Genomic DNA, 19,465 nt, shown 5'->3' with positions numbered 1-19,465 from the left:
TTGGTGGCAATCATGGTCTTTAATTATTAATTAAATCACATTTTTGATTTGGAAGCAAGTTTCAGCTGGTAGGTGCTGGTTGAAGTACAGAGCTCAGAGGGAAAAAGACCTTAAACCTTAGTTCTTTGGAGATCAGCCCCTCCCCAGCATGATCAAACACCCTCTTTCCTTCCTTTGGTTCAGAGCTCTTCGAATAAGTGGCTTTATGCGTATTTGACTACTCTTTTATCCCGTTAGGTCCATTTGAGTGACAGAAAAAGAGTCCTCTTCCCCGAGGTGGGGCTTGCGAAAGACTAGTCTCCATTACGTTTTTCTCTTCCTCCTCCTCCTTATTCTAGAACTCTGCCTCCATCAGGAGTGCAAGGGTCCTTGTAGAGAGATTCCTGGTCAAGAGGACAGGTAGAGGTACCAAACCTGGTTTTGACACTAGTTTATGCTACATGGTGCCCTTGAGCAAACCTCTTTACCTCTCACGTGTGAAAGGTTTGCACGTGTGTTTGTGATTCCTTGTATGTAAACCCACGTTACATGATCCCTAAGGCCCCAGGACTCCAGACAGTTTATGATTTCCCTCCCACTATGGGCAGAGGTGAGTAGACCTGATGAGGATTTCAGGTCTTGGTGAGTATAACTGCACCAAGAGGAGCTGCAGTTTCCAAGGATTCCGTGATGTTTACAAAAATGCTGCTGGCCGGGGTGACGGCCTTTCTGTCCCAGTGTCTAGAAGGCTGCCTTGGTTCTGGTGAATATCCAACTATGTATTTTCAATGAAGGAAAGAAGAAAAGATGAAAGAGAGGGGGAGATGGAGAGAAGGAGGGGTGGAGTGAGGAGGAGAATCCCTTTGAGAATCCCATGCAGTGAGGGGGCACGCAGCGAGGCACCCTGGATCTGAGGGCCCCGGGGATCAACATGATTCTGAAGGTGATTGTCATGGATGGTGGGAGGGCACAGCTGGTGCCTAGGCTTCACTGGGTGCCCCCTGGACGTCGGCAGCCATGTTGTTGGTCTGGAGCAAGAAGGCAGTGTAGGCCATATCAGCTTCCTCCTTGGAGGACTAAGGGGGCAACAGGACAGGAGTCAGTGTTTGGGGTGTTGGCTCAGCGGGTGGGGGTCAGAGGGAGGGTAGGCACTAAATATATTGAGTACATAATCCTGGCTTAAGCAACTCCAGACTGTGTTGACCTGCTGCTCTTAATCTAGCTCCCCATGCTCACCAATGATGCATTTTGAGAAACGGAAAGTTGCAGTTTCTAAAAATATCTCCCTCTGTCTCACTACCGCCTTCCGACACATGGAGTGGAACCACCCCTGTTGCCTGGGCCTGTCCCCGGAAGCTCTGCCCACACAGTACATGGGCAAGGTGGTCTAGGCTGATATCAGCCACAGGACCACTATCTTAAAGATGGAGCTTTGCAACGACACAGGGCTGGAGGGGAAGCCCGTCTTCAGGACTAGCTTATTCCCCTAATTGTTCCAGATTCAGGGTCTCTGCTGCTTCAAGGGAGAGTAGATACGGTAGCAAGCATTTACACGCTGGGGTTAAGGAGGCACAGCGAGTGGGAGGAGGGTAATATGTGACCCAGAGTCAGAAGTCACCTCTGGTAGGATTTCAAGTCATATGGCATGTGGTTGGAGTGGGGAAGGGCTTCTAGTGACTATCAAATTGCCTGCTGCCAGCAAATGTCTTTTAGACTCAGGCAAAAGGCTGGTCCTGAGAGCAAACTCTCAAGGGAGGGTGCGTGGCCTGAAGTCCACAGGTTCCACAGCTCAGGAAGACACTGGTATTTGACATTTAACCTTTCTTATTCTGTGGCTGAAGTTTCTGCGCACTTCCTTCTGAACCCCCAGTCTCCCTCCCCGCTGCATGTTCACAGCCTATAAATGCAGCTCATCTCCTGCACCTCAGCCACATTAACACCACGACCAGTAGGATACATCTTGCTCTCAAAAAGTTGACACTATCTTCCCTATTCTGACATCAGCCCCAACTCTGAGATATGACTACAGACCCTCATGCTGCACTTCCTTGTCACACAAGTGGGGCCGCCATCTCCCTCCTCACTCTTACCCTTTTTGGTTTTTTGGGTTCTTCTGTCTCCATGGTATTCCCAGTGGTGGCGCTGAACTCTATGTGAAGAGCAAGGTGGGGGGATTAGCCTTCACCAGCCTCATATTCCCACCCCAGAGGCAGAGTCAGGTATAATTCTTGCCCTCCCAGGGGTTGAGCATTCCCTTGAGTGAGGGACGTACCATCTTTTCCTCCAAGAGATGTTTCCTGAGTGACTTGAGAGGCTCCCATGTTGTCATTGGCACCAAATTCCCTGGAGTTCTCGAAGTCCGACATGCTAATGTCTGTCCTGTAGCTTCTAACCGAAATCCGGTCTGTCCAGGAGAAAGAGGAGTCGGTGTAGGGACAGAGGACAAATGTGAGCAGGACATGCTGCCTCTGAGGGAGCCCCAAAGGATAGCTGGAAGGGGCAGTGTGGTAGGTTGCTCACCTCTGACTCTGACCCAGAAAAGAACGGAAATGATCAGTCTCCTTCTCCATCCCTTCTCACAGATAATCAAGACTCAACAAACCCTGACCCTTCAACGCACAGTGTCTCATTCTGTCCTCACATCAGCCCAGTGAGGTGGTTATTATTATCCCTGCCTTGAGCCCTAAGGAAACTGAGGCATGAAATGGGGACACCCAAAGTCATATAATCAGTCAGTTCTCAAACTAGGGTAGAAGTGTAGTTCTTCCTGAGCTCCTCCCCCTGCCAATCCTGCCTCTAAACTTGAACCCCGAGCCATCAGAGATGATGTTCCAGAGATAGCAACACTTTAATGTACATTTTGGGTAGGAGCTTATCTTTCCCCATCCTGCTTTCCCAGAACCCTTTCTTGGAACCTATGAAAGAGAAGGAACTGTAGTAGCACCCCCCCACCCCGCCCCACACACACGAAGGGCAGATAAAACCCCACAGAGGTCCAAGGGCTCAGGGTTGGAGATGGGGGGCAAGGGATCTCAGGCACTCACCAACATTCTTCCTGTGCCGTGCTCTGAGCACCCCCACTACCACGGCCCCCAGTGCCAGCACCAGGCCCAGGGGCACTAGGGTAGAGACAAGAACTTTGGAGCTCCTGCCTTGTTCTGCAGAGCTGGAAGAAAGACTGAATTAGTCACTGGAAGGGAGACCTGGGGTCCCAGGATGTGCTGACAGGTTGAGTCTCACTAGCTCCTTCTTTCAGTCCCTTCTCTTGACGTGGCCCCCTAGCTCTACTCTTCGAAGGATACTTCTCAGATACGGCAAAAGCAAAGACTGGGCCTTCTCTGCGTCCCAGGCCTGGGAAATTAAACTGAATGGTGGATGCCACTCCAGCCACATGAGAAGGGCAGAGGACCCTCCTGAGCACAAGCCAAGACAGTGAAGCCTTCTTCACTATTGACAGGTAGACAGGCTCTCCTCTATGGTCCCCATGGCCCAACCTGAGGTCCTTGTCCTCACCTGTCCGTGTCTGCGGATGCTCTGCTCTCACCAGCGGGGTCTCCAGTATCCTTCACTGGTCTGTCCTCCACAGAAAGCCTGGGATCCTGAATCACTTTGTTCTCAGTCTTCCTGACACTTGACTCTACTTCCTCTTCACCAGGAGCAGCCCTCACTTGGCTGACATCTTGGGACCCTAGAGAAAGACGAGTGGGACTGAATGATTGTTCTTTGTCAGTTTTCACTCCCTGGAGTTAGGGAATCCGTGGAGTGGGACTTCATTAGCAATCACAGGGTCAGGGTGAGATCTCAAGGCTGTTAGAGTGGAGTCCAGGATGACACTAGAAAGAGAGGAGTGATGGTCCTCTCTAGCTTGTCAGATGATCTCTGTCCTGTTCACACCAAATCCATGTCCATCTACAAGGATCCATGGCATAGACCCGGCTCTGTTTCAGGGCTAACCTATCATTTGGAGACGGAAGTTTTTCTCAGCTTTGAAACCCTGCCCAAGGTCCAGGGACCACAGGACTGGGTGCAATAGTGCTGCCCCCTGGTGGTAGCTTGGCAATGGGTCCCTCAGTGAACCAGATCAGCTGCACCCAGACACAGTAGGATTTCTAGCGGGACTAATCACACCCTCATTAGGAATAAAACATTTTATGTGACATTTTAAAAAAGAGACTTAAGACGCAAACTTTCTAGAAGGGATTGCCTTAATTTTCTTTACCAGATCTTGTACATGAAGATATCTGGTCCTCTTTTGACAGTAGGCTTTGGCAGAGCATACTGCATGTGGTAGTGACTTTGAAATTTCTGTATATAGAACGTCTCTCCCATAGAAAGGGCTTCAAAATGGCCTGAAGGGACAACTACGGGACTTGTCTTGAAGCTGAGGTCATATGGCAAACCTATTAATATTTATTTATTTATTTTTAGTTAGTATGTTTATTTCAGATGCTCTTTTTAGAGGGTTAAATGAGACTATATAGAGGCTAAATCTCCCCCTGCCTCTAGTCTCTTATAACCAAACCTAAAGGCCACCCCTGTTGGAGAAGCCTGTAGGCAGGAGCCTTTCTCTGATGTCCCCGGGGGGGGGGGGGCGTAAGCCTCGCCCTCAGAGACTTACCCCTTACCCTCTCCTCGACTGCCACATAGACAGCCATGGTCTCCCCGTATCGGTGGCCTTCCTTCACCCCGCACCAGTACCAGCCTTCATCCTCCTTGGCAACTGGGTTCAGGGTCAGGGAAATTATCTGGCTCTTCTGGTCACAGTTCACGAAGGCCTGGCTGGGGCCATCATCTTGGGTGGGCAGGGTCTTGCACCCTTTGTTACTCCACTTGCACCAGTATTTCTCATAGGAGTAGTATTTGCACGGGAAGTGGCAGGGGAGCTTGAAAGTCTCTCCCACCCAAGCAGTGACGTTCTTGGGTGCCTTGAGGCTCGGTTCTCCTGGAGCAGGGAGGGAGGGAGAAATAGGCACACAAGTTGGCATTGGTAATGCTGCAGGGAAGTGACTGTGGTGAGGACATTTGTCCACAGCCCGTGTCCTCTCTGGATAGCATTATAAGTAAATACATGATACTGAATACATAAAGAATGCAATCATGTACCTATGTAATGATTATTGTTGATGACCCCCATACATTAATCTAGTCTATCATAAAACACAAACTCTTGACTTCAGTTTGCTTTCCTTGTTCCTCTCTTCTCTTCTAGACTCCATACAAAGAGCTGCACTCTACTTCAGCTGATGCCATGTATACTGTGAAAGAAGCCAACGTTCTTGATAATAAAAGGTTCTATGTGTGGTGGTCTGGTGAGTGTGGGGTTTTCTCAGGAAAGGGTGGTTGTTACAATTATGAAAACATGACATCTCGGCAGGGGGGCTCTCTCCCGAGGTCTGTCCCATCAGCATGAGATGAGATAGAAAGAAGAGTGGTTCCGGGTGATGTCGCTGTTGACTGGATGATCCTGGGGATGCCTCCCCTCTCTTTTGCCCCAGTTCAGCTCTTACCTTCGACAATCTTGAGCTCCACTGTGGACCTCCAGCGAGTATCGCCACTGGTCAGACACCAGTAGAAGCCAGCGTCCTCATTGGTAAGCTGGTTGAGTAGGACTGTATAGGTGCCATTGCCTGGCTCTTTGTATAGCGCGAGCCTGCCCTCATACTGTTCATTAACCAGCCCCTCACTCTCTACCAGCTGCTGGCAGCGGCCATTTGGAGTGTTTTCCCAGCGACACCAGTACTTTAGGCTATCTGCTTCCTTAGGGTTGTAGGGGCAAAGCACTGCCACGGAGCCTCCGACCACACCTTTCACCACAGAGGGACTCTGGGGCATCGTGGTCTCTGAAAGTACAGACAGAGATGGAATTTCAGAACATCAGCAACATGGTCTTGGCAGTCTCTTCCGCATGGTCTCAGCCAGAGTGGGGAGTGAGGTTTAGACTATTTACCTCACTCTCCTTAGAAAATGAGAAAGACTGTCCTAATGTCACAGAGCCTATGGCTGGAGCCATCCAACCAGACTCCAGTGATCTTCACTACTACCCTGGGCATCTCATTTTCTTTTCCCACCTTATTCTGGGCAGAGAATAGAAGGAGTTTAAGGAGAGGCCATCAGTCCTTGAACTCCTTGGGCTTCTTACAAAATCTCTCCCTATGTAACTATTTGTCAGTTTATTAGCTCATACCATAAAAATGGTCAGATGGTTTTTCTCCAAATTAAGAAAATAAATTTAGAATGGTATGATTTAAAATATAAACTATGTAGCACAGAAGGTTTAATTGGTTAGGACCCTGAGGGCCATCTCAGAAAAGGATGGCCATTCTCCAATAAGCCAAAGCTGAGGTTCAGTGGGGATGCTGAGCTATGAAGATGCTGAAGAATGTGATGAGGACTGAGCTGGGTATAAAAATGATGGGCAGAGAATGTGAGCCCCTTAAGGAAAGGTCACAAGAGCAGGGACACTGAACTGCAAGTACTGGTTTGCTGTTTCTCATGAGGGTAACTTTATACGGGATGCTCCCAGGTGAAAGGGAGCAGGGATTTAATTATTTCACCACCCTCCTGGATTGCCAAAGTACAGCTGAGTAGGCCAGATGGTGCAGAATAAAAAATAACCCTATGAGATGTTGAGGAGGAAATTTAGAGGCTGGGGCATTGCCTTCCTGGGAGAGCTCTGAGACCAAGAGAAGCCAAACTTTCTCCCATTTGAGTGTGAAGGATGAGGTGCCATTCTGCTCAAAAGACAAAGAGAAGGGACAGGTGACCCCTGCAAGCCCAGGGTTCCATGCTAAGTCCTTATTGTGGCTCTCAGAGACCCAAATGATCTACAGGTTTTGCCTCAGTCAAGTGCTTCACTCTCCTTTCTATTAATCAGACAAGCCATTGAAAGGCCTTTAACAACCTAATTTGTCATTACACAAGTAATAGGTAGTAGGTAACACAAGGCAGAGGCCATGTTTTCTAGCTCTTCTGTCCAGCTGTCCATGGGGACATGCAGTTCAGAGTTTGTCAGGGAGCAGACATCGTCAACTGACTAATCGATACTGGATAGACTCATAGGGTGGGAGCCAGGTGCCCTCCTGCTGGGATGACTCTTACCCTCCCAGTCTCAGGTCTCACCTTCATTGACAAAGAGTTGCCATATCTGAGTGGGTGAGCCTTCATGAGGTTGGCCATCAGAGTGGGCTCCACACAGGTAGTACCCTGCATCCTCTTTCCTCAGGCCGGTGATATGCACACTGAAGAAGCCTTGGTCCCTGGGAGTGAGCAGGATCCTGCCCTCAAAATCCTTAGACTTCTTCCCCAGGGTGTTGATGACCACGTCGCAGTCTTCCTCATTGCTCATTCGGCACAGAAATTTGGACACACTTGCCACCTCAGAGCCCAGGGCACAGCCAAAAGTCACTGAGCCCCTCAGGTCTCCATAAAGCAGTTCAGGCTCAGGCTTCAGCACTTGGAGGTCAACATTGTGCTTATCATTACTGGAATCATCCCCAGCCTGGCAGACGTATATCCCAGCATCGCTGAGCCGGATTCGTTTGATAACGAAACTGAACGTTACTTGACTGGTACCATCAATATCGATGACTGCTCTGTTGCTATAGTTGGGGTTCACATACCCATTGGAGTCAATGACTAGGACACAGAGCTGGCCTGTCTTCTTGCACACAGACTTCCTTTTCTCAGAATTTTCGGACTTGAAAGGGCAGTTAATGGTCACTGTTCTGCCCAAGTCAGCTATGTAGACTTCAGTGTCATCTCCGGCCCCAGGACCTGCAAGACAACGACAGGTGGCAATTTGTGATTTCACTCTCTTGAAACATAGGGCCGGTCAGCATTCCCAGTGAGGGCCTGGGTGTGCCTCTCACCTTCAGAGCTCTCCTCCCCGGAGGGACACTGTCAGAATATGTCTTCCAAGACTGAGCCTCATTGCTGTCTCCTCCGGGAAGCCTTCCCTAAACTGACACTACTCTCTTCCTCCTTTGTGCTCTCTTGACATTTATAGCTGTATCTCTTTTACATCTGATCTTGCATATAGTTAATTATGTTCCCCACAGCGTGGAAGTCCCTTGAGAGCAAAGACATCCCTTACACACGTTTGACTCCCCTGCAGTGCCTAGCACATTGCCTATACATAGGTGCCAAAATTAACGTGTGCTGAAATAAACAGAATAAATATAAGTAGAGGGTGATGGATTTCAGTGTGTTGTGATAGAAGTTTCTAAAATTTATAACAGTCCAAACATGGAATGGGCTGCTTTGTAAAGGAATGAATTTTTGCCATTTGAAATGTATACTCATGGTCTCCAGTGTTCTGGACATCCTGTATAGAGTCAACTCCAAGCTCTCCTCAGCTCTTAAAATTCTCCCATTTTATGACTCTACATGGCCAGCTGAATGAACTCTTCATTTAGTCCACAGATAATAACAGGCACATCCCAAAGGAGCAAAACATATCTTTGAGAACCCCTCCAGTTTTCCTCCCTTAAGACCTCTTTCTCTCTTAATTTCTTCTTGATTATCTAATACGCCTTGGTCATTGAACCTGGCCAGAAAGATCTTTCTTATTTTTCTCTTTTCTCAGTTAGAACAGGCTTGGTCAGTGGCCCACTCCTTCAGAGCCCTGGTCTCTGGGCAAGAACTGATCATTTAATTTACGCTGAGGGTGTTGATGGACTAATGGATCCCAGGTAAGAAATGCATTTTGAAAGAAGCCTTCTGGTGTCGTAAGGTCTTGATCTGAAGGGTGCAACAATGGCAGGAATTTAAGAATCTCTACAAATCTCTCCCTGCCTTTTCTGCCTCCCTCAGTTCAAAACCCCTTTGCTCCACCTGCCACAAACCCGGTGACAGATCTCTTCCTCCTGATGCTCTTCTAAGCTATAGTCTTAGTAAAGTCCTAAAATGTGATAGGCCTTGAAGACCTAAAAAGTCCCCCCACCACCCCCAAGTAGGTCCTATAGGTCTCATTTCCATGTTCTATTATGTAAAGTCCTTGCCTCTGGAAGGAGGACACACAGCCTTCCCATCCCAGGCCAGACGCGCTTCCCTCTGAGGAAATTCTTCCTGAAGCCCTCCAGTTGCTCCCGACATGAGCCCCTCTCACTTTCCCAAAGGAGCCCAAGGAGCCTAGATTCTTACCCTGGCCGACCTCCAGGCTCACATCAAAGTTGAGGCCTCGGCTACTAATGCCCAGACCACACTTGTAGCGTCCAGAGTCATTCCGGGTGAGATGGCCAATGTTGACCACAAATGTGCTGTTCTCGGGGAAGTTGGTGAGCTTGGCTCTGCCCTCATAATCCTTGGAGATGTAGCCCTCCGAAGAGATGAGGGTTGTGCAGCGGCCCTTGGCTCCCTGCCGGCACCAGTACTTCCGGGTATGCCGATTGACAGAGGTGGCCGGATAGTAGCATGTGATGGATGCTGAGCCACCTTCCACACTGCTCACCTCCTGGGGACCAAATATGGGACTCTTCATAGAGACCACTGTGGGGAGAGAAGACAGGTTTTCTGAGGCCCGAGGAGGTAAAGCCTGCTGAAAGGATCCTGATGGCTCACCCCGAGGAGATGAAATTTTCCTCCTGATGCATGTACCTTCAGCGGGTTATTTGCTATGTACTACAGCTGGATAATTGTTGTGATTGGGTATAAAGATGGATTAATCAGTATTAAATTCTAACTGTAACTCATTAAAAATAATCACTGTAAGGGGGCGCCTGGGTGGCGCAGTCGGTTGAGCGTCCAACTTCAGCCAGGTCACGATCTCACGGTCCGTGAGTTCGAGCCCCGCGTCGGGCTCTGGGCTGATGGTTCAGAGCCTGGAGCCTGTTTCCGATTCTGTGTCTCCCTCTCTCTCTGCCCCTCGCCCGTTCATGCTCTGTCTCTCTCTGTCCCAAAAATAAATAAACGTTGAAAAAAATTTTAAAAAAAAATTAATCACTGTAAGGACAATGGAACGGCAAACTTATTTAATGATAGCCTTTTTCATAAAAAAGCCACTTTGTAGGATGCTATGCCATTGCCTTTATTATCTATTATTTTCTTATATTTCTAACAACACTTGGCAGATCCTTTTTTTTTCCCCCAGCAAAGATACTGACAGCCAAGAAGGATTAAGTCATTTCCCCCAAACTCCATAACAACTCTTAGAGATGCCTGGTTTAAGGTCAAGATTTTTTTTTCCCCCTTCTGGTGAAGACCTTTCACCAGACTTCCTGGCCTTGAAGCGAGGAATTGCCATTCCTGTCCCTGTCCACCCCCAACACTTGGTCATCCATCTATGTTCAGACATGACCTTTCTGTATCATCTGTGAGACTTCCTCCTCGAGGGAGTGCAAATTTTGAGAGTGGCATCCCTGCGGATAGGGTTGATTTTAGTGCTCCCAGGGAAATGGATCCTGGAGAGGTGGGCTGGGGCCTGACAGACGCACCTGGGAAAACCACCAGCAGGCAGGTGAAGAAGAAGAGCTTCATCGTTGGTGGCTCTCACGGGGCTGTGCCACCCAGGCCAACTTCTTTCGTGGGAAGCTGAAAGACAATAGCACAAAATATGAAGCTCTTGTGTCTTCCAAGACTAAGTTGGCCTTAAAGTTCCTGTAACACCTGTTTGGTTTTGTAGCTCCAGTAACTGACATAAATTCTGTTGAAGGAATGAATGGCTCCGCCTTCCCCATTACGGCTCAAAGTCCCATTATCCCCTAGTACTTTTTGTTCCTTAATAGTCGTGTGTAGATTTTTGTCTTCTCAACTATGCTGCCTGCTCCTTGGGGATGGGGACACAGGTGCCATTGTTTCTATATCCCCGTCTGGGAGGCATGGTTCTGGGCAAGACCCATAAGGTCTCAGGAACAACTTGCTGGATGATTGGTTACTACCGAGTGGCCCCATCTCTCTGTTTCAGCTGTGCTCCCTACATCCCTGGAATCTTTTATGGTGTGTTCATATATGTAAACTGAGACCCATAAAGGAGGCCTGGTAAGGATTAAAGTTGTAAATGTAACAATGGTGGTGTCTTACCATGATCTCTTTCCAGGCACTGTGTTAAATAATGTATGTGTATTATCTCATTTAAACTTAATATCTCCCATTTGCAAATGACATATCAGACAAAGGGCTAGTATCCAAAATCTATAAAGAGCTCACCAAACTCCACACCCAAAAAACAAATAACCCAGTGAAGAAATGGGCAGAAAACATGAATAGACACTTCTCTAAAGAAGACATCCGGATGGCCAACAGGCACATGAAAAGATGCTCAACGTCGCTCCTCATCAGGGAAATACAAATCAAAACCACACTCAGATATCACCTCACGCCAGTCAGAGTGGCCAAAATGAACAAATCGGGAGACTATAGATGCTGGAGAGGATGTGGAGAAACGGGAACCTTCTTGCACTGGTGGTGGGAATGCAAATTGGTACAGCCACTCTGGAAAACAGTGTGGAGGTTCCTCAGAAAATTAAAAATAGACCTACCCTATGACCCAGCAATAGCACTGCTAGGAATTTACCCAAGGGATACAGGAGTACTGATGCATAGGGGCACTTGTACCCCAATGTTTATAGCAGCACTCTCAACAATAGCCAAATTATGGAAAGAGCCTAAATGTCCATCAACTGATGAATAGATAAAGAAATTGTGGTTTATATACACAATGGAGTACTACATGGCAATGAGAAAGAACGAAATATGGCCCTTTGTAGCAACGTGGATGGAACTGGAGAGTGTGATGCTAAGTGAAATAAGCCATACAGAGAAAGACAGATACCATATGGTTTCACTCTTATGTGGATCCTGAGAAACTTAACAGAAACCCATGGGGGAGGGGAAGGAAAAAAAAAAAGAGGTTAGAGTGGGAGAGAGCCAAAGCATAAGAGACTCTTAAAAACTGAGAACAAACTGAGGGTTGATGGGGGGTGGGAGGGAGGGGAGAGTGGGTGATGGGTATAGAGGAGGGCACCTTTTAGGATGAGCACTGGGTGTTGTGTGGAAACCAATTTGACAATAAATTTCATATATTGAAAAAACAAAAACAAAAAATAAAATAAAATAAAATAAAATGTTATCTTGTATCAACAACAACAAAAAAGAAATGTTAAGTGGTAGAAGAAAATCATAGAATTTGACTTCACAACACCGAAGGCTGCCACATCCTCCAAACACAGATAAAATTGTTTATTTAGAAACACTTAGTATATCTCTAAAAGTTTCCTGAAGTTTGTGAAAATATGCTGAGCTGCTCTTAAAAAAATTAAAGAATGAAAATAAGCAATAAATAAATAAATAAAAATAAACTGAATATCTCCCTCTGAAATGGATGTCCTTCTCCACATTTTACACAGGAAGAAATGAAAGCTGCAATTTAAGTGCTTTCCCTAAGGAGTTAAGTGTGAGGGTGGGCAGGGTGAGGGGTGGGGAATGGGCAAGATCTGAACGCAACCTCATCAGACTCCAAAGTCAAAGCCCTTCACTTTTCCCAATGCTCCGCGTTGCGCCTCAACGCGGCAGCAGGCTTATCCTCGTGCTCATTCCTGTCACTCGTAGAGCCCGCATTGCTTATCAAAGCATTGCCATTTATCTTTTTACTGGGGCTTTATAACTTCCCTTTAACTAAAACAGAATGGATATAATTACAACCATTTTATGGATAAGAGAATCAAGATCTTGAGATGCTGAGTGATAGGCCCAAGATTTCCCAGGGACTTGGCTTCCGTTATCCTGCCTTGTGGTTCAGGACAGATGAAGCTGGAGAATCCAAGATAAGGCCAGTTGGAGGGCTCAGTGCATGCAAACCTTGCCACATCTGTGGATGTAGCCCTGGGTTGGGGCAGGGAGTGCGCTTTGAGGGTCCCAGGGTTCAGTCTTAGGACCCAAACTGAGGCCCAGAGGAGGAAAGAGGTGGACAGAGGAGTCCCACTTTCCCAAGGATTTCAACAGGTTTAACCTTTGGAGTGGTTTGACAATGGGAGCATTAAGGGAGAAAACCATGTCAACAAGCACAGGGCAATAATGAGCACCCATAAAGATAAGGAAGCTCTAAGCAGTTAGGAGCCCAGGGAGTGATCTCTCAGGCTCCCCTTGCCACCTTCACCCTTGTTCCCGCTCCCCGAGACTCCCTTCACCAGCCTGAGCCAAAGGCAATAGAGTTGTTTATCTTGGTTATTTCTTTTCCGTGGGGGAATTTCCCAGCCAGGAACCTTTTTATTTCCTTGTGGAGACAAAGGTATTCTGTTTCTCCAGTTCTTTGGAAGAGTAAGGAGAGTGGGTTAGGGAAGGAGGGGACAGACATGGGTGTCAGGTGACAGCTTGAGGTTCTCTTGATTCCAGTTAATTGCCCCAGACCTTCCACACCAGGCCAATGGTTAATTTCTGGGGTAGGTCCTTAGCCAAATGCTCAGGAGATGCTGACTGGGGGAACCCGGAGTGGACACTACAGGTCACCATGAGAGAGACTCCCAGGTGGCACCAGGTGGCAGAAGGCTGGGAAGTCTGTCTCCTCTGGAAGGCTTGGAATGTGCTGGCTGGAGAATCCCAGGGAAATTACCACCTGCCATTTGCACCGGCTTTGGGTGCACTGACAAAATGCCACATGCTTTAAGAGCCTAAGCCAGCAGTATTTTCCTTGGTTCTGGTTCCTCTTCTCATCTCTAGATAAGCAATCTCCCTAATATGTCTGTGAGACAGGAAGGGGTCTTCCCATGGGCTGAGTTGAGGGGTGCAGTTTCTCCTCTGGATTGATCAAAGCGATTTGCTCTGGGTCACAGAGAGGCAGAGGCCAGGTTTTCCCAAGTGGGGGTCCCCACTTCTGCTCCAGGCTTCCTCTCATTTGTCACATGCTTGGATGGCTGCGAATGGCCTCCCGGAGAGAGGATATGCAAGTGGACCCTTTACGCTTTGCACAGCCTCGGGCCAGGGATGAAAGCATCGGGCATGCACAGCTAGCTGGAAGGGCAAACCTGGCCGAGAGTAACCTTGGTGAGGAACACACAGTCTGGCTGCAGGGTAGATCACGGGCGTGCAAGGGCACCCCCACTCGGAGAAGCAGGAAACCGTCTTTGTCCAAAACTAAACTCGAAGCACGCTTTCTCTGCTAGAAGCTGAAGGGGTCCTGGGCTTTGAGAATCATTAGAGATCCCTGCCTCTCAAAACCAGACATTCCCCCCAAAGCGCATCAGGTCTCAGGGATGCCCCAGTCATGGTGGTTGGAGTTGGTTTAAAGCAGTTGCGGAAGGAAAGAGCATAATATTTATTGGCCACCTACCATGCACCAGATGCTCTGCTAACTGCTTTTCTTATATGACTTCATCATCACAGCAGCTCAAGAGGTAGATCGTCGTGTTGTAAATGGGAGATGTAAAGGTTAGAGAGATGCTTGGCCCCAAGACCCACAGCAGAATTGGATCACTACCCTATTATCACTCCTTGGATGAACAGAGGGACCTGTCCTTTGGGGATCTACATAGGCTAGGATATCACGATGAAGGCATTTTTTCTCATCCTTAAAGATGAGAAAACCACTTAAAGAGGAGTGGTTTTGTTTGGTTTTACTAGCTAGGCTAGGATATTCTAAATCATTCTCATGTTACCCAGTTACTACCTCTGACATATTTATAACATGCCCACACAGTTGTGGATTGGGGCAGGATTTTCAGCTGGGCCGGAGAACAGAGTTTGTCTCCTTATAAAATTACTCTGGCTGGCTCCCCTTCGGTTAGAGTGGCTGAACTTCAGCTCTACTGGCTTGGAGTCCAAACCTTTGCCCATCGAATTCATAGTTTCCTTTTCTATTCAGAGGGAGACGGATCTCCCAGACCGAGTCCTAGCGTGGCTGCTGGTGAACCACATGCTTCAGTCACTCTGAGCTCTTCATCTGTTTAGTACATAACAGAGGGCCCCAGGGCTCTTCATCTGTTGAGTACATAACAGCCCCCGGGGCTTCAGAGATGACAGACAGCACGCACTACGGGGACATAAAACCAAGCTGGCAGGTTCTGACAACTTCCCATGAGTGTGAACTTGGAGAAGCAAGAAGCTTGGAGCTCAGAGAAGTGGGGACCAGCTGGCCTGGCTGGGGATGAGGCTTTCCTTGGCCTGGATTGAGTGGCCCCTTCCCCTGCCTCCAGGAGAGGCACTGCCTGAGTCCATTCGGGACCACCCCTTTAATCTCCCTTGAGTGGTGGAGCTGAGCACATACTAGAGTGATCCCGGAAACTGCGTTATCACTGAGGGAGGGAGAGCGGTCTGTGTGCTTTGGAAGGGCCTCGGATTTGAAATGACAAGTGGGAGTTTATGAGAGTTTATGTAGTTTATGTAAGCCCCGGACTGTGGGACAGTCTCCAAGCAAAAGAAACGTTCAGGGAAGCAATAAGAATTCCCTTCTTGCCCATTAGAGGGCAAGAAGATGGGGAGAGAACAGCCAAGGGAATCAAAGAATGTGCGAGCTGGAAAGATCCAAGACTTTCTATTCCCATCCCTGTCGTTAAAGCAAAATTTAAGCGGAAATTAAACATTTGAAATACCAGCTCCATGAAGCTCTGGGAATAAGCCTCATGGATTTCCAGATGCCCTTTTTGCAAAAACTTAGAACCCTATTATTGATTCCATCCCATCCTGCCTTGATGCACAGATGCGTATCTCACAGGCTTTCTCAGATAGCTAGCTCTGCAAGGCAGGGGCCAGCTGAGATCGGCCTCCCCCACACAGAGGGGCTTGCATCGCAGCGTCTGGCAAGTCCTGGCTGCTCAGCAAAGCCCGATGGGATCGGAAATGGTCACATCGCCATCCCCTGTGTGGGAAGGGCAGAGTCAGGGTTGGTTTCTTTCACCTTCCCAAATGCCTTCTTGGTTCTGGGCTCGCCAGGGACAGTTGCATGAAAAGGGGCCTGGAGGATGGAAGAGAACCCAGAGGTCCTGAGTCCTGCCCTGTCACAGGCTACCAGAAGAGCTCTACCACTTGGGCAAAATATGCCGGCTCAACTCCTTCATCTGTCAAATGAACATCACCGTCCCTCAACTCTTCTAGAGACAAAGGCTTCTGTGGGGTGGAGGACGATGGAGGGGATAACGGGACATGCATATGGAAGTGCTTTCTATAGTACAAAGCGCCCTTCAACTGTAGGAGGCAATAGTCAGTTTAAGGATAAGAGAGTGCGGGTCTGCGCACCTGACTTTCATGGTTGCCGGGCGCTTGGAGAGCAGCACAGATCATGGGCTCTGCAGCTTGGTTATCAGCTCTCGCACGCGGGGTCTGTGTGGTCTGGGGGTAGGGGATTTAAACTCTTTGAGCCTCAAGTCCTCATTTGTAAACTGGAGACAATTGTACCTAGTATAGAGAATCGCTATAAGGACTAAAGGCCACAACATAGATATGTAAAGTCCTTAGCATGGTGTCGGGCTCAAAATATGTTAGTTCCTTTCCCAACGCCTCTCTAAAATCAAAACAGTCCGTGTGCCCGGATGACTCAGTCAGTTCAGTGTCCGACCCTTGCTTTCGGCTCAGGTCACTATCCCAGGGTCATGGGATCAAACTCGGGCACCACACTCAGTGTGGAGCTTGCTTAAGATTCTCTCTCCCTCCCTCTCTCTCTCTCTCTCTCTCTCCCTCTCCCATCCCCACCCGCACTGGCACGTGTGCTCTCTCTTTCCCTCTCTAAAAGAAAAAAAGTAATAAAAATAAAATCAGCACAGTCTTCTCTTTTTCACGTCCTAGAGTGACAGGGGAATAGAAGCCTCTTCACTGGGCAACCTTTGAAGACGGGGGGCGAGCTACCCAGATTGGACCAGCATGGCCTGAAGGAAGAGAGTAGGTTAGAAGCAGGCGATATGATTAGAGCCAGCACATATAGAGTTATTCTCCAGCGCTTTACATGTGTTAACCTCACTTAACGTTTTGCAGCCACCCTAGGGAGGGAGAATAAAACGGGCAACCCATTTCACATATGAGACAATTGAGGCACAGAGAAGTATGAGATTTGCCCAGGGTTACAAAGTCGGTAAGCAACCGCCATGGGATTCAAATTCAGGTTCTCTGGACCAAAAGCATAAGCTCTAAGTCACTACGCTGCACCAGGAGGGTCTTGACATTGAGGGGAGCAGTCAGGAGAGGAGGGAGCAGGAAATCCACTCTTAAAGAAGTTAGTCCAGTTCTCTCCTCTCCACTTTTCACGGGAAAGACAGTTCCTGGGAAGAGACACTTGAACCCAGAGGTGGGTGCCAACAGAGAAATTTCTTCCTGAAAAATAATAATGGCTGCTATTTATTTAGCATCTACTATGTGTAAGTCATGTCATGTTTGTTTCCGATAACCAGACACATTGCCCCAAATTTTTTTTCTAGGTGACTTTGGAATCCCAACCCCAACCAACCCAGAGAGAGGGCAAGACATATGTGAAGAGGGTCTCTGCTGAGCACCTGCATGCATAATATTTCTCTCTTTTTTTTTTAAGTTGGGTATTTTGTTTTCTAGGTGATGGCAAAATGTCCCCGTGACCATGTTACAATGACTGTTACCAAAATGTTATCATTCACACTCGCTGGGTGATTTTACACCACTCACATTAACTCGGGAGTCTTCGTTTCCTCGACTATAAAGGGATTGTGATACCTATGTGGCCCGATCACCCGGATTTGTCTCAGGAGGGGACGAGAGGAAGCTGCGAAAGCCCGTGGAAAGTGGATTTGCCACGTGCCAGCCGCTATCTTCGCGCTGTCAATAAAATACAGCCCCTGAGGTCTAGAGGCGCTAAGAGAGAGGCAATGATTACAGAGCTACCGGCTCCCCTGACTCCTGGTTCATTGCTCTCTCTGCTACATCTCCACATCCAAGGCCAAGGAGAAGGACGGATGGATGAAGGGTTCCGGAGCTGGCTCCGGTGGGCAGATCGCTGCCTTCTACCCTAACCCATGAATGGGCACATCCCCTCTTCAGAGGTGGAAGAAGCTAGAAGCCCCCCAGTGAAGAGGCAGAGGGATGGCGGAGGCTCTGGTGCAAAACAGCACCAGCAGCTCAGGCGGCCCCAGTCCTGGGGGCAGTTACATAAGCGGAGCTGGGGGTGCCGGGAAGGGAGCTCGCACAGTGCAGCAGCTTGCGTACGACGGTTCCGTGGCCGGCTGGGGACGCCGTCAGGATGGACAGCGGGAGAGCACGGGGGGGAGGGGGGCCTCCTGGCTGCAGGGCCAGCAAGACCATCAGGACGCAGAATGCCGTCTGTGCCTGGAAGGCGGCTCTGCCCACCTTGCCCACTTACCCCGGGGGGACCTCATTTGCCCCACCATGGCGAGGGCAAGGTGATAGGATGACACACATCATGCCTCCGTGTGGCAGGAATCACCTGGAACAAAGCTAGGTTGAACCCGGAAAGGGTCCCCGAGCCTCTCCGAAAAAGGAGCTGCGCGTACCCTCCCCAGGGAGCTGGACGTGGAAAGCTCCGGGCCTAGAGGAGTACCCGCTCTGTGCCGGGCACTCTGCATGCGGTCGCTTACCCAGGAGCGCCTGGCGCTCGGTTAAGTCCCTGAGTAACGGAGCTAAACTGAAAATCACCAGGCTCTGGTTATTTTTGCTCTGGAGGTTACAAAGCAACTTCACACGTATTTTCTCGTTTGCACCTCACACACCCGAGGGATAGGGATTATTTGCATCCCCACTTAACAGATTTAGGAACCGCGGCGCAGAGAGCAATCACGTGACTTGCCCAAGGTCACACACTACGTGCGTTAGACCGTGGAGGAGTTGGTAGGGAGTTCTAGAGGCACGCTTTAGAGCAAAGCTACACATACCACAGACATTCCTTCTGCCCACCTGCTGCCGTTTCACAGACATGGGGAGGGGGTTCCCCACACACGTGCGTCCTCGCTCATCTCTGGGGGCCGCGCACCTCTGCTCCCCGGCCACGTGCTCAGCCGCGCAGGCTGCGCCCCGTGTCCCCCTCACCGCACTCTCTGTGGGCTGGCCGTTGTGAATGTAGAGGGTTTTCTGAGCCACCGTCCCAGTCCCTTCCCAGAGGGCATCGTGCTGCAGATCCCAGAACAGGCACACTTACTTTAAGCCACTGTCTTCTCTCCTGGCAACTCAGTTTCAGGGGCACAGCCTGCTGGCCAGTCCACAACCTGGGGCTCTCCAGAAGTTGCCAGCAGGACACTGGATGCGGCTGCCAAAACCGAAACTGTGTGCAGTGCTTGACCCACACCTGGGCTCTTAAAGGGACACTCTCCCATAGGCATGGCGGCCGGCCAGGGGCACGTGACTCTCAATGATCCCTTGCTCTCCTTTCCTTTTGGCTTTTCTGACTGGTTCCACTTGCTTCCCCTTGACCTTGGGGAGACTGTTAGCAGGGAACCCTCCATTATTGCAGCTGCAGGATGCGAGACAGAGTATCAGGCATGAAGAGCCTATTCTGCCTTTTTCTAGCTGCAAGATCCTAGGCAAGGCCCCTTCGTGTTTCTTCCCATCTCAAAACTAGGGATAGTAACCCCAAACCTGCAGATTGAGG

General features: G+C 49.1%; 1 protein-coding gene across 2 annotated transcripts; it reads right to left on the bottom strand.

Moving 5' to 3' along the window:
* PIGR (polymeric immunoglobulin receptor) lies at positions 1-19,173 on the bottom strand. Of its 2 annotated transcripts, none has more exons than XM_006942944.4 (11): positions 19,016-19,173; positions 10,410-10,506; positions 9,121-9,465; positions 7,099-7,752; positions 5,487-5,819; positions 4,598-4,921; positions 3,493-3,667; positions 3,024-3,145; positions 2,252-2,383; positions 2,070-2,128; positions 1-1,055 (listed from the first exon to the last, which is right to left on the bottom strand). In XM_006942944.4, exons 2-11 carry the CDS (start codon positions 10,450-10,452, stop codon positions 960-962), a joined length of 2,283 nt encoding a protein of 760 aa, XP_006943006.3. In that variant the 5' UTR covers positions 10,453-10,506; positions 19,016-19,173; the 3' UTR covers positions 1-959. The 2 variants fall into 2 exon arrangements, with proteins under 2 accessions (XP_006943006.3, XP_044904850.1); XM_045048915.1 differs by lacking the exon at positions 19,016-19,173 and adding an exon at positions 18,775-18,955.
* Between the last annotated feature and the right edge of the window lie 292 nt (positions 19,174-19,465).

The sequence above is a fragment of the Felis catus genome, chromosome F1 (assembly GCF_018350175.1).
Source record: "Felis catus isolate Fca126 chromosome F1, F.catus_Fca126_mat1.0, whole genome shotgun sequence".
In the NCBI taxonomy this organism is placed as follows: domain Eukaryota; kingdom Metazoa; phylum Chordata; class Mammalia; order Carnivora; family Felidae; genus Felis; species Felis catus.
This window is presented reverse-complemented; position numbering and strand designations above follow the sequence as displayed.